The sequence below is a fragment of the Chiloscyllium punctatum genome, chromosome 4 (genome assembly GCF_047496795.1).
Source record: "Chiloscyllium punctatum isolate Juve2018m chromosome 4, sChiPun1.3, whole genome shotgun sequence".
Classification (NCBI taxonomy): domain Eukaryota; kingdom Metazoa; phylum Chordata; class Chondrichthyes; order Orectolobiformes; family Hemiscylliidae; genus Chiloscyllium; species Chiloscyllium punctatum.
Window position 1 is genome coordinate 18,626,307 of NC_092742.1, and position 15,522 is coordinate 18,641,828.

Below are 15,522 nucleotides of genomic sequence, written 5' to 3' on the forward strand. Positions count from 1 at the left end.
GTAAAAGTAGCTTACTATAATTATACAAGGTACTGGTAATTACACACTTGTAGAGTATTGGGTAGAGTTGTGTTCTCCTTATCCAAGGGAGAAAATAATTGCCCTAGAGGGAAAGCGACAAAGCTTTGCCACATTGGATGAGGGAACTGTCATTTGAATTGATTGTGAATAAACTAGGCTTATACTCCCTCCAGTTCACAAGAGCAAGAGCTGATTTAATTGGAGAACATTAAGTTCTTAAGGAACTGTCTGGAGAAAGAGGGATAATGGGGTCAGAGTTTCCAAATAAGAAGGCAACAGCCGTTCAGAAACACTAGTGAAGAGAAATTTCTTTGCTCAAAGAAATATGAAAATTTGGAATTCGTTATCAGTTATAAAAGTCAATTCTTTGTCATGGAGTATGTTGAAGACAATGGTCAGTACATTTTTAGTTACTAAGGGGATAGTGTGGGAGGTGGAGCCGAGGGAGAAGAGGAGTCACAATCGTGTCAAGTAGCAGGCAAGGCAGCCTATTCTAGTTCTTAGCAATTACATTCTCAAATCTAAATTCCCATTGATCTACCATCCATGACCTTTTGGTGAAAAGAAATTTTCAAAACAAAAAACATTAATCTATTTGATCCTGTCTCTCATTCTACAGCAAACTTGCTGAAGGGACAAAGTGCCATTTTATGTAAATGCAACTTTCTGCCCACTAATCAATTCCTAATAATATGTCAAAAGAAAACAGATTATTACCTTTAATACACTTGCCCTTTAAACTGGAGAGTGCAGCATGGATAAAAGTTTATGATTGTTTCAGTGCTTCCTCAATTCATTCTCAAAAACAATAGGACCTTGTTGTGTGACATAAGTGAACACCATGTCATGTTCAGGGTTACAAATAAGATTTAAATAAACTTCCACTGATTTGTCTGCCTCTCCTGTTCTTAGTACTAATAATTTTTTGGTGAATTAACCCCAACACCCTGCCCCTTCCAACTCCATTTTGATTTAATCCTCTCTCCCTAATTCACCCTCAGCTTTGATGATCTACATTGCCCTCAACAGGCTCTGCATGTAAATTAATTAAATTGGAAAATATAGGTGCTTTACTGATGGTGGTTAATAGTTGATTTAAAAAAAACACCACGGAAAACTTGGTAATGAGAGAACCGTTGATACCAGGAGTCAAAATATCCTCGGACATTACAAGAAATCTCTCTTCTCTACAGCAATACTTAGTCTAAACCAACAATTTATTTTGTACATTCAAAAGGTCATGGCGTGCTATTGGCTAGGCCAACATTTATTCCCATCTCTACTTGTCCATTAAGAGTCAAGTTAAGAGTCAACCACATTGCCGTGGGTCTGGAGTCAGACTGGATAAGGATGACAGATTTTCTTCCCTGAAGACATTAATGAACCAGATGGGCTTTTACAACAATTGGCTGCCTTTTTTTTCCAGATTTTTGATTGAATTCAAATCCCACCATCTGCCATGATGGTATTCAAGCTGGTTTCCCCAGAATTTCTAGCCCAGTGTACTTTGTACAGTGTACAATCTGCCTGTACAGCACACCAAACAACACTTTTCACTGTATCTTGGTTTATGTGACGACAAATCAAACAGTGACATTACCACAACACCACAGCCTCCCCACAAGTGTTAGATGTGAGAGGCAATGGGTGTTAAAAAGTAACAGTAGCCCTGGCCAGCATTCTAGGGGAGGAGAAGGAAAATGCCAGAAGACACTCTGATGCTATGCTTGAAGTGTGGCAGCTCTGACCAGCTTTAATGAGCTAAGAGGAGCTTTCTACCAATTGATGAAAATGGTACAAATTTGCCCATCAGGCTGTTAACACTCTGACTCCAATTATCTTTGATATAGAAGCAGAGCTATAGTGGAAAAGTGAGGGGAATAAATCCTACACAGTGGATCCTATGCCATCTGCCCAATGATCTAGGATTTGAGAATTGACGTGCAAATTGTGTGAAAACGTATGACAGAAACCCTCAACTCGAAACAAACGTAGTCTTCGAAGTGAGGGCAGCTGTCAACTCAAACACAACACCAATTTACAGCAGAATAGTACAGCTGTGACTGAGAAAAAAAAAGGAAAAGTAAACCTCATATGGCTCTCCAGTGGCCTCGATTTCATTGCACCCCATTTCACAAAGACATCAGAGTCAAAAAGGACCAGTAAAAGAGATTGGTTGCAGCAAAAGGACATTTGATTACATCATGGATACTGGATAGTCAAAGCAAAAAATTGGCAAATCTGACCTTGTACACCAAGCTAGAGATGAGCTTCGTTTCAAAGATGTAACCTAAAGGAATCCAGTTCAGAAACCGCAGCAATGTCTCCAGGGTCGCATGCACTAAAGGGGCATTCTGGGAGTTCTCCTGAAAATATACAAACCATGATCAGGCACAATATGATGGGATTGCAATAAACAAAGTCTCTATACAAGATACTAGAAACGAAAATTATTTTTTTTTTGTTTTACAAGTTATCCTTTGGTTTCAGATGCTTTAATGCTTCCAAATGCATGAAGATCTAATGAACAGTTACTTCTCGCTCGACTCAATCCAGTAACTACTCACCATCACAAACTGACAGAGTTGAAATATCTGCGAGAATTCATTGCACATACTGTGGGGAGAAAACAAAAGTGCAATTTCAGATTTAAAAATAACACAGGAAAAGGGGGCAAAAACAACAGTTCTCCAAAAGAAAAGAAGTGCGCGTTGCACTGCTCAAGTCCGGGGAAGAGTTTTGCTTACTAATTCGGACAGTACAGGACAGACGGACTTTGCTCCATTATTAGGCCAAACGCAGACAGATGTCAGCGCACATCTATATGCTCTGAAATTTGGGAATGGAAACACCATTCCTCCCAGTCAGCCCAACTATTGGTCTAATGATCTCCAAAAGCAACTATCCACACTTGTACAGATTCAACCTCATCCCTTATTAGACTTAGTGACTTTTCATTAGTTGATCTATTGTGCAAATATCAGCATATGAATAAGCCTACTCCCACACCTCCAATTTCTGTTAGATCAAAAATAGCCATTTGTAATATATATGGCACAGGAGGTAGAGGCCATTCAATCCATTCTGATTTTCTTCCACTCTGTTTCATATGAGATGTGGACATCACTGGTAAGGTCAGCATGTGTCGCCCATCCCAAATTAACCTTCAACTGAACAGTTAACAAATCAACCACATTACAGTGGATCTGGAGTCACATGTAAGCCAGACAAGACAAAGGGCATTAGACCAGATGAGTTTTTATAACAATGGTAGTTATCAGGCTCATCACAGAGACTAGTTTTACCATTCCAGAAATTGCTGAAAAATGTGTTGCTGGAAAAGCGCAGCAGGTCAGGCAGCATTCAAGGAGCAGGAGAATCGACGTTTTGGGCATAAGCCCTTCTTCAGAAAGGCTTATGCCCGAAACGTTGATTTTCCTGCCCCTTGGATGCTGCCTGACCTGCTGCGCTTTTCCAGCAACACATTGTTCAGCTCTGACCTCCAGCATCTGCAGTCCTCACTTTCTCTATTCCAGAAATCAACAACTTCAAATTTAAATCCCACCAGCTACCGTGAGATTTGAACCCATCCCCCAAAACAGTATCCCAGCCTACCAGTACCAATACGTCACCATCACCCCTGCCTCTTCCCATAGTTTTGCAAATTTTTCCTTTATGTATATAATTAACTTTCTTACAAAACTATCACTACATCTCCTCTCACCATTCTTTCAGGCAGAACATTCCCATCATTGATACAAATCCTGTTGTATATTTTTTAGTGCTGCCTAAGCCAGATCTCTAGCCCAAATTGTACTTCCAGCCACAGTTAAACGGATTCTTACAGGAGGTGACTCTGCAAGCTTGCAACAGATCAAGGCTGACTGCTTGAGGAAAGGAGACAGGGCAGTGGCAGGACTATGATTCTCCAGACTATCCAGTCCAAGATAAGGGAGGGACAGATTTTGAGAACATTTAGCTCCATTCACCCACCTGTCTTTTAAATGCTTGGCTTTCACCTGCGTCATCTGCCCACTAGAGAAATCAAACACTTCTTCACTGAGCAGTTTTAAAATAACCATGTTGTTCTGACATAGAGATTCACTGGTTTTGCTGGCTCCGACTATATCATTAATGAATGTGGGCCAGTTTTTGGGCCATTCATGTTTAAGGATCTGCAATTCAAAAAAGTATTAGGTTAGAACAAAAATCCCAGACCAAGTTCCCCATTCCTCACCTACCAATACAACTTCCACTGACTCCCAGAGAACATCAGGGAGTACTGGTGATTCTGCTCGAATGAGTGTTTCATTAACAAATTCGCTGTAATGCAACTGATGAATCGGGGACACTTTCTAAAGTTTAAAACATGTGTTGGCCGTAGCGCGATTACATCACCAACACTTTAAGCACTATTTCTAAAGCACCATTTTTTCTATAATGCAGAGCTGCACAAGAACACATGTCATAGAAAAACTACCTTTATGTTACATGTAGCCATTCATCATTGTAACCAGTCATGACTAACTAGCTTAGATCAAAAGTATTTTTTTTCTCTCCAAAGAACAACAGATATCAACAGACGTTGGCTGGTGAGAATTAAACTGGTGGAAGAAAATCTTCAGTCATGTGTGAACAGTTAAAGATATATATGATTTGACATTCAGTAATTTTCTTTGGGTGGCGAGAACCTGAAGATGATTTTTTATGGATATTCACTTCAGGAAGTTGACTAAAATTGCAGAATCCATAGGAGGGAGTTGAACTAGGATCAGTAGAAGAAACAACCTTCTTATTCTCTCCAACTAGGCCTCACCTCCTAGTGTTGTAAACAAGGAATTTATGCCATTATAGCTGCAGTTTCTGAAACTTATGCAAAAGCAAAAGCAGACAATGTCATATTGTCAAGATATAATTCTTGTGAAAGTTCTATACAGAAGAAGTGAATCAAAGACTGATCCCATTGTGAGCAAGGTTATGTATCACTTGATGTGCATGGTGGTCTAAAATGACAAACCAAGTCTATGTTTGCTTCCACTAATCTACCTGATCTACCTAGGTGCCAAGGCCTCGCTATTATGTCATCCCACAAGCAGTAGCCACTGGCCTCAGCATCTCATCCCAGTGGCTCTTCAATGTGTGCAAGCAAGCACAAACCACTGTGATATCGCAGCCCAGTCTGAACCTGCTACATTCAGATCTGCACATGGGAAGCAGGTGGTAATACACAGCAACCAGAAACAGAAGTCAAGAAACAGGTCATGGTGTGGCTGTTCAGGAGATTGCTTACGCCACTATTGGAATACTGCGTGCAATTCTGGTCTCCCTTCTACAGGATGGATGTTGTGAAACTTAAAAAGGTTCAGAAAAATTTACAAGGATGTTGTCAGGGTTGGAGAGTTTGAGCTGTAGGGAGAGGCTTAAAAAAAAGGGGTGGGTCTTTTTACCTGGACATCAGAGGTTGAGGGGTGACCTTACAGAGGTTTATAAAATCATGAGGGGCATGGATAGGATAAACAGACAAGGTCTTTTTCCTGGGGTGGGGGAGTTCAGAACGAGAGGGAATAGGTTTAGGGTGAGAGGGGAATGATTTAAAAGGGACCTAAGGGGCAACTTTATCACACAGAAGATAGTGCATGCATGGAATGAGCTGCCAGAGGAAGTGGTGGAGGCTGGTACAGTTCGAACATCTAAAAAGGCATCTGGATGGGTATATGAATAGGAAGGGTTTGGACAGATATGGGCCAAATGCTGGCAAATGGGACTACATTAGGTTAGGATATCTGGTCAGCACGGGTGGATTGGACCATGGGGTCTGTTTCCATGCTGGACAGCTTTATGACTCTAAATCTGTTCCTAAACCAATTTACATGGAACAACACAAATAAAAACTTGGGTACACTTGCACACATTGCAACTCATTTCTTTAAGGGTTTAAAATCCTTCCTTGTAAATTTACTCTTTTCTGCCCCTTTCATTATGTATTCCTGGAACTTGCAAAGACCATATTGGGGCATAGTCACCAGACAGGGATGCCCCCTACAGTATGGTGCCCATGTAACCATCCCATGTTGCTACAGGATGTTTTAGCTGAGACCAGGTGGGCATTTGTAGCAGTAAGGGAGTATTATACAGCTGCTGGCGACTTACCCCTAGTCAGTCCAGGGAAGTTGTTAGAGCTCTTGTGATGCAGTGGTGGTATCCCTACTCTGAGCCAGAAGGCTCAGGTTCAAGTCCCACCTGCTCTAAAGGTGCATCATAACATCTCTGAACAGGTTGATTAAAATATCGCAAGGTAAATTATACTTTTATCGTGATCAAAGCTAGCATAAAATCAATATCAAATCTGGGATTTGATCGCTATGGTTCCTTGTCATGTTAGACAGGACAATGACAAATTAATTCCTGATGAAGGGCTTATGCCAAAAACATCGTCTCTCCTGCTCCTCGGATACTGCCTGACTGGTTATGCTTTTCCAGTACCACACTCTTCGACAAATGACAAATTACTGAGCACATTCGCAGATTTTTATACTCTGAACTCAATGTGGTGGTTCATAATGGGAGTCAGGATAGGGAGGCAAAAGAGGTTAGTGAACAGTTCATGGGAAGATAGTAGCCAGGAGACCATGCGTTATCAAAAGTCACAGTCTTCCTCTCCCATCCCAACTAGGCACGAGGCAAAATGAATGTTGGTCAGGATGTACCCATACAAGGCACCTGTCATGTTCAGAGGCAACCAGGTGAGACACTGCTGAGGCCCATGGACCTCAGCCAGGAGGGACAAGGGGAGAAAAATCAGCCAGCCCTGATCAGAAGGTTGAATCTACTGCTTTAAACACCTCATCCCATTCCAAGGGTCAACTGAGATTCTATTCATTCACACATGGTTCAGGGAAAGAACAAAAATGGATTATTTTGCCAAATTTGCATTCTCACACTTTTACCAACCTGGACAAGAATCATATTCAGTTTTCCAAGATAAACTTTATCTTTCTACAAAAGAAAAAACAGAAGCATGTTAATTAGTACCCACAAAAACTTACTTAACCTAAATGCTCAGTCTAAATTTAAAAACAAGACACAAGTAACAAGTACATGGATGAAAGTGTCTCCACCCCAAGCCAGAATTCCAACCTCAGATTGCTATACATGGATACAAACACGGGATCCAACTTTACTCTGATACACCCTTAGTTAGAGCTTGCTGTAGTGATCATATTTTATAGAAAACAATGAAAGTGTCAAACCTTAAACCAAGGGACAGAAAATTCCAAGATTGGAATGAATATGCCAAATACAACATGGAAATAATATATGAAGTACACAATACATTACCTCCAAGGTCTCTGAAGATGTTTTAATGATTAAGCCAACAACATACTTTTTTATTCCTGCAATGGGAGAAGAGAAGAGAAAAGGGGAAATATTGAACGAGGTGTCTGGAATGGAAAAAAAAACCACAGGCGAGAGATAGTAGGAAAGTGGCAGACTCACCTTCGCATTGATTTCTTGGAAGTATTTTCCAACGGGTTTTGATCACATTTTCCAGTATCTGTAAGGCATAATACTGAGAAAAAGAGATTAAAAACCCTCAGTGCTGTTTCAAACAATAAAAGGAATGCAAAACCAACAGTATCACTTTTTGATGTTCAACCCACCTCACAAAAGAAAATATCTTCCTAAGTCACCATTTCTGGCATAGACAATTTACAAGACATTGATGGAAACCTGAAATTAGCCCAGGACAACTCAGCAGGTCTGGCAGGACTCTGAAGAGGTCACATTAAACTCAAAAGCTTAACGATTTATCTCTCTTTACCAGTTGCTGCTGGACCTGCTGAGTTTCTCCAGCAATTTCTGCTTATCCATCAGAGTCAGTCCCGTGAGAGGGGTAAGAAAGTAAATCTAGGATAGCTCAGAAGTTGATCAAAACCACACTATGCAGAGTGAGAGGAGAAGAATTCCTCAGTTACCAACACTTTTAAACATGCAAGCCAAAAGTCTATAGTTATCAATAACCAAAGGAATGGCATTTCTTCTCTTTCAAATGTTACAACTTTCAAAGAGAAATCCCAGCATTAGACATCCATACAGACAGGCATTTTAAGTTGTTAAATATACAGGAAATTGCAAACAGATTTAATGTAATTTTCTTCCCCTGTTTCAAAGCGGACCATTTCTTATTCAGCAGTGCTTTTTATTTTAAAAATTCACTTGTAGGATGTGGGCATTGCTGGCTGGCCAGCCAGCATATTTGTGGGCAGCACGGTGGCACAGTGGTTAGCACTGCTGCCTCACAGCGCCTGAGACCCGGGTTCAATTCCTGCCTCAGGCGACTGACTGTGTGGAGTTTGCACGTTCTCCCCGTGTCTGCGTGGGTTTCCTCCGGGTGCTCCGGTTTCCTCCCACCGTCACAAAGATGTGCAGGCCAGGTGAATTGGCCATGCTAAATTGCCCATAGTGTTAGGTAAGGGGTAAATGTAGATGTAGGGGTATGGGTGGGTTACGCTTCGGCGGGGCGGTGTGGACTTGTTGGGCCGAAGGGCCTGTTTCCACACTGTAAGTAATCTAATCTAATCTAATCATATTCTGTCCTTGAGGTGGTGGTGGTGGTGAGCTGCCTTCTTGAACTGCTGCAGTCCACTTCTGTGGGTTGACATTCAATGTCATTAGGGAGAGAACTCCTCCAAGATTCTGACTAGTGAAAGAACATGGGGGTGACCAATAATTCTTGAAAGTAACACTTTTGATTAGCAAAAGAAGTACATGTGAAGAGGAAGGGAAGGGGATCAAATCATTGTTCAGGTCACTCTTTCATTGTATCAACATAGCAATTGGAGTAGGCCATTCAGCCCACTCTGCCATTCACAACAGATCATAATAGTTGACCTCAAATGTTACTTTCTCAACAAAGTCCAGGACAGGAAGGTGGTATTTACAGAGGAACCTCTATTATCCAAAAGGACATGGGTGTATTTCATTCGGTTAATTAAATTCCGGATAATATAGTTCATCCAAACATCAGGACCTTATGATCTTGCAAGATAATGTGATATTTAGATAATTGAATGCCGAATAATCAAAGTTCCTCTGTATTGGGTTAGAACTCTTGCAGAGTGCATAAACAATGCTGACTGAACTGTAACATGTAAAACAATTAAACAGTCTGACTGGACCAAAGAACAATATTCCAGAGCCTTCTGGATTTCATCAATTTGAGATTATAATATCGCACACCATTTTGTTGTATCTTTTTAGATTTATTTCTGTGCTCGCTCTCTTTTCTGTTCCAATTCCATCATGCTGCATTCAGATGATTGCTGTGAAATAATTTACGTCTCCTGTGGACACCACCTTGGTTTCTAAACCAAAGCCATTGTCACTCTCGCCAGCATTTTCTTATTCACTTGTGGGATGGGGGCATCGCTGGCTGGCCTGCATCATAAAATCTTTTGATATGGTATTCCTCCTGCTCTCTGCCCTAAAACTGGTTTCCCTTTTGTTTTGTGCCAGTTCTTCGCCCTTCCACAGGCTTATAAATATTTATATTTCCATCTTTCGTCAATTCTGATGGCAAGTTATTAACCTGAAATGTTAACACTGCTTCTCTCCTCAGTGCCTGATCAGAGAAGTATTTTCAGCATGTATTTGGTGTTTATTTCAGATTTTCAGTATTTGCAATATTCTGCTTTTGTAGATAGAGCCAGGAACCAAGGGGCCTAACCTTAAAGCCTCCTCCTACATAATTATGGGGTGCTGCCAAGAAGTACTTTCCTACTCAGTTAAACTCGCCTTTAAATGATGAGAAGGGTTGGGTAACATCAGCTGGGCCACCAATGCTGACGTGAATGAAGGGTAACCCTGCACATCACAAGTAACAAAGTACTCAAGACACAAAGGCAAAGTAATCTCATGAACCACAGAATCCCTAGTGTGGAAGCAAGTCCTTTGGCCTATCAAGAGCACACCAATCCTCTGAAAAGCATCCCACGCAGACCCAATCTTATCCCTGTAACCCTACCGTTTCCCATGGCTACATTACCTAGCCTGCACATCCCTGGGCACTACAGCGCAGCTTAGCGGTGGTGGTGGTGGTGGTGAAGAAGGAGGAGGAGGAGGAGGAAAGAGAACCGGAGCATCTGGAGGATACCCACGCAGACACAAGGAGAATGTCTGTGCGGAGTTTGAACAGTCACCAGAGGATGGAATCGAACCCAGACACTCTGAGGCAGCACTGCTAATCGCCTTGCCACCATGCTGCCCTTCCTCTCTGTTAAGCTGAAATAGAGAGTGTCCATCGGCCACTATCTCAGCTTTTCAGGGCATAAACTGAATGAGTCAAAACTGAAACAGACTAAATTCCATTCAGAGAGATTGGACGTCAAGACAGAGATCAGCCACAGTTTAACTAAAGTGAAGGAACAGGCTCAAGGAGGTTGAAAGGCTTCTTGGTGCTCCTAGATAGGATGCATTTTCCCTTCTATATTCTGACATTAAACTATGACTCAAAAATTAAAGCTAAAAACTAAGTGGATTGTTAATTGAGATCCAGCACATAATTTAAATAGTTAACAATGCAAGGATTTATTTAAGCGATCTGCTAGAAGTCGGCTGGCTCTTTAGGTAGCTCAATCTTTGACTGCCTTTTAACAGCTCATCTCAGTATTCATTTTTGCATCCTCCTGAAGGTGTCATTTCCAAAAATCTTTGAGGTGTCGAACTAGCACATTTTTAGTTCTAAGAATGTAGTGTACTATCCTTTCGCTTCCCCTTTGTATTAGTTGCAATGGATTGCAACTTTGGACAACATTACCTTTGTATTCATATTCTGAGAAAACTCTAGAATGGTATCCACCCTGGTCCAAGCATCGGGATGTTCTTTTAAATGGGTTAATATCTCTTGTGCCATTCGTTGCTGGGAAACAGAAAAGTACCAAATTTAGCAGGACATATTTATTCTTTAAAAAGAAGAACGCACAAGTTTACTGTTCATGGTAAAAAGTATTGAGACAAAGAGCATCAGTCTGAGCCATCCAAAAAAGGTGTTTATTCTTACCTGTGGGCCCTCACCATGATACAAGCAATTTACAACATTGTCCAGTAGATTAATATCTAGCTTCTGATTGAAGTCCAGAAGCTGACGTGCAGGGTGGTCGGTGGTCATAATTGTTGGCATGGGGTCCTGCAGAAGAATAAAACAAAAAAAAGGGTCAGACAAGCAGATAAGGAACAGTGTAAAATGCATGTTGTCAAAACTGGTCGTCTTTGCATGATACAAATCAAATGGGCTGAATGCATTGATATTAAATTCCCCACGATTTCACAAATCATCACAAATGCATAAACACCAAGTTCACCAATTTGACTGACTGCTAGTCAGGACAGAAGCAAGTTTTGTCATCAACAGGAAAATAACTATTTGTAAACAAACATTCTTTAACAAATGGCAAAGAAATTACTAATTTACAACTACGCAAGTTCACCATATTCCTTTAACCCTCTCCCCACCAAAGACATATTCAGAAAAAAACATAATAAAATATTGGCTGAAAAACACAGACACAGACAAGGGGAAACAACTCCTATAGAACACAAGTCCAAAGCATAGGGATGGAGAGTGTTATTTACCACAGTTCTTTTGATTTTAGCAATAGTGACACAATGTTATCCATAGATTGATACTGAATTGAAGATTGACTAGTTGTTCAGGAACCTACCTCTTCTTTTTCCCCAAATGTTTGAAAGTTTGTCTTTTCTCTAGGGAAGCTCCTGTTGGATGTCTATGGCTGCACTGCACTTGCCAACTGCAGCTGGACTAACCTGAAGGCTATCACAAGACACAGACTCCTAGTGCCATTATGTCTCACTTCTTGAAAAGTTAGTTTTGCACAGACGAGTTTATACCACACAATCCCACTTGATCTGAATTTTGCAGAATACAGAATACCCAGTGAACTTTCTCAAGTCACACACTGTCCAACTTGCACTTTACAATTTACACTCCGCCGCACACACCCCCCCCCCCAAAAAAAGAAAAAATGTCCCTTTTATACACAACAGGTGCCGTACTTAAAAATATATTACTATTGGGGTCACACATGGTCAAAGGTGTTACTATAAATACGTTTTCTTCTTTCCCTGATCTACAGTATAGTGTTATAAAGTGGTAGGGTTAGGGCAGAATACGTGAATGTTAACTCCAGTTCCAAGTCAGTTGAAGCATAAAACAAAATACTTATGCTTTTGACGGGTTGATTTATTCACAGAACATAGCATCATATAAGTCTCTTTCCTACAGATGAACCCTATTGTGTTCAGGAAGTGTTTTCACTGCCCTCCTGGTCACTGCTCACCATGAAGAAGCTGATTGTAGATTGCTGTTTTGGAAGTTGTGTGTCAAGCATGCAGATAACATGTCCTGTCCAATGCAGCAGATTAATTGTATCCCATGCCTGAACACTGATCATGTTGACCGGAGAGGGGAGATCTAAATATTAGAGCCAAGAGCGTGGTACTGGAAAAGCACAGCAGGTCAGGCAGCATTCGAGGAGCAGGAGAATCGACATCTTGGGTAAAAGCCCTTCATCAGAAATGATGAACATTAGAGTGTCTATACTGCCTGTGAATCTGCAGCATGTGACTGAGGCACTGTTGATGACATTATTTCTTAATGGACGAGACAGCATTGGATGTACACCATCATTGACATGCACAATGCTCTGTCTGCCATCTTTGGTGTCACGTTTGGAGGTCTGAGTCTTTGAACACACTGTTCTGGGGACAGCCAAATGCTGTGTTGGCACTTTGGAGGAAATAATTAACATTATCTTTATTTGTCCTCACTGAGAGGAGGCACCCATGGTGTAGGAATTGATGTACCTAGTCCAGTGGTTAGCCATAGATCTTGATTGTTGGAGAAGGCAATGCTTTATAGCGACAGCAGGCTGGTTAAGACTGCTTTTAGCTTGAGTGATAAGTCTTATATACATTCTGTTGCCTCTTCAAATGTGTCAAATAATAGCCTATGAGTGGGCATTCACACAAGTGAGCAACATCTGCATACTAGAGAAGCAGTCTTGGTTCTGCACTGGAGATGATGCAGGTTTAACAGTTTCCATGCGAGCAGGATGTTTATGGAAACGGGGGAAGAGTACTGCATCAAGGAAGAAGTAGAAGAACAGCCTCGGAATGATGACACAGCCTTCCTTAACTCCAGGACCATCCAATATACAGAAGCAGCATCAGCAAAGGAACCAACCATTTTCACTAACTCCAACAAGGCCAGATGGAAGCCAAGCAGGAGAACCCTGACACTCACCTGTCTCAAAGCACTACCTACCCCACCTATAACAGTGGGTTTAATTCCAGTATTTTAACTATTTAGTCACCTCAGGACCCACAATTCTGGGGTAAAGTAAGTAAAAGACTGCTAAGGAGGGAGAATTCCAGCACGATGCAGAGTCTTTGTTTTTAAACTACGCAGATTTGTTACCAATAAACATTCATTAGTTTTTTGATTTCAAGTTATTTTTGTTTTTTCTTAAAATTTCACAAGATGTTAGAAATGGGCTAGTCCTTCCTCTCCACCCTACCCCCGTGACCTGACCATACCTCTTCCTACCTATCCACTCCACCCTTCCCACTGACCAATCACCTCCAACCAGCATTCACCTATCACCATCCCACCTATCTCTGCCCCAGCTCCAACCCCCATTTATTTCTGAGCCCCCTTCCCTCGGCTGGGATGAAGGGTCCTGCCTGAACCATCGACTCTCCTGCGTCTCTGATGCTGCTTGACCTGCTGTGCTTTTTCCAGCTGTGCTTTTATCGACTCAGACTTTCCAACAGCTGCAGTCCTCACTACCTGCGAGAAATCGGTGTGCACATACCCAGAATAGGACAGGGTTGAGTACATCCTGGTTACAGAGCTATGACCAAGAAGCATCTTTGATTTCTTTTCAAAAAGCAATGTTTCTCTCTCTCTTTGAACGCGTCATGACATCACATCTAAGGTGGGACCTGAACCTGGGCTTCTGACCCAGAGGTTAGGACACTACAACAGTGCCACAAGTCCACTTGGATTAGCTGGCCGCACCTGCTTAATCCAGAAGGTCTCCCATGGCTGAATGTGGTTAGCTTCAGAGACCAGACAGTTTCACACTAGGCCGCACTTCAAGTACTGAATCAAAAAATGCCCTTCACCCTAGTATCCTAACTAATGAACCATCAGCCACAGATGTTGTGGGGACTGAACGTCCTCACAAGATCTGCATGGAATAGATCAAACTTTCCATCTACAACAACAATCAACAACCAGGATGCACTGTCTGACATACCAATCAGCTTGCAGCATAGATGGATCCCAGGATTACGAGTGATTTAATTCATCTCAGGCCAGAGAAAGACAACAAGGTGGGACAAAGCTGAGAAAAAAGAAAATTAACACATTTCCTTTGCATTTCTTAAACTAGAAGGATTAAGAAAAAGTGATTTCTCTCACCTCAGCTAGAGAGCAATGATCCGTGGATATTTTTCTACTGGAGGAAGGCTCCCAAGGACTGGTATTGGGACCCCTGCTCTTTCTGTTAAATACATTAATGATCTAGATCATGACGTGCAAGGTACAATTTCAAAAGTTTGCAGATAATAAAACTTCAGAAGATTGTAAACTGCGAACAGAACAGTGTAAAACTCCAAAAAGGGTCACTGACAAGTTGAAGTGGGTAAGTAGGTAGCATATCATGTTCAATGCAGAGAAGGGTGAGGTAATGCACTTCAGTATGAGGAACACTGACAATATCATTTAATTTGGGAAACACAATTCTACAAAAAGGAGGCTCAGGAGCAGAGGGACCTGGGAGTGTTAGTGCACAGATTGTTGAAGATAGCAAGACAGAGTAGTGTCAAAAAGTGTGGCGCTGGAAAAGCACAGTAGGTCAGGCAGCACCTGAGCAGCAGGAGAGTCGATGTTTCGGGCATAAGCCCTTCATCAGGAATGGGGTTGAGGGTTGGGGTTTTGGAGAGATAAATAGGAGGGGGGGGGGGGGTTGGGGCTTGGGGGAGTGGGGTGAAGGTAGCTGGGAAGGCAATAGATAGATACAGGTGGGGGGGGGGGGTGATATGTCAGAGCGGAGGATGGAGCGGATAGTTGAGAAAGAAGATGGACAGGTAGGACAGTCAAGAGGGCGATGTCGAGTTGGAGGGTTGGATCTGGGATGTAGTGGGGAAAGTGGAGGGGAGATGAGGAAACTGGTGAAAATCGATGTTGATGCCATGTGGTTGTAGGGTCTCAAGGTGGAAGATGTGGTGCTGTTCTTCCAGGTGTCGGGTGGCTAGGATTTGGTGGAGGCAGTGGCCCAGGACTTGCATGTCCTTGGTGCAGTGGGAGGGGGAGTTGAAGTGTTTGGCCACAGGGCAGTGGGGCTGTTCGGTGTGCGTCCCCAGAGATGTTCTCTGGGGCGTTCCGCAAGTTGGCATCCTGAGTCCCCAATGTCGAGG

The 15,522-nt window shown here is 42.1% G+C and overlaps 1 protein-coding gene across 3 annotated transcripts in view; it reads right to left on the reverse strand.

The window, feature by feature from the left end:
* Window positions 1-15,522, reverse strand: part of LOC140476101 (exportin-1-like) — an 83,043-nt gene that overhangs the window by 41,221 nt on the left and 26,300 nt on the right. For 2 of the 3 annotated variants that reach the window (XM_072568179.1, XM_072568178.1), the window contains exons 2-9: window positions 11,081-11,206; window positions 10,838-10,939; window positions 7,519-7,591; window positions 7,360-7,415; window positions 6,973-7,017; window positions 4,015-4,196; window positions 2,589-2,637; window positions 2,268-2,387 (exon numbers count right to left, since the gene is read on the reverse strand). In XM_072568179.1, the coding sequence (XP_072424280.1) occupies window positions 2,268-2,387; window positions 2,589-2,637; window positions 4,015-4,196; window positions 6,973-7,017; window positions 7,360-7,415; window positions 7,519-7,591; window positions 10,838-10,939; window positions 11,081-11,200 (747 nt within the window). In that variant the 5' untranslated portion in view covers window positions 11,201-11,206. Of the gene's footprint in view, window positions 1-2,267; window positions 2,388-2,588; window positions 2,638-4,014; window positions 4,197-6,972; window positions 7,018-7,359; window positions 7,416-7,518; window positions 7,592-10,837; window positions 10,940-11,080; window positions 11,207-14,524; window positions 14,607-15,522 lie in introns of all 3 variants that reach the window. The other variant, XM_072568177.1, reaches the window with a different exon arrangement.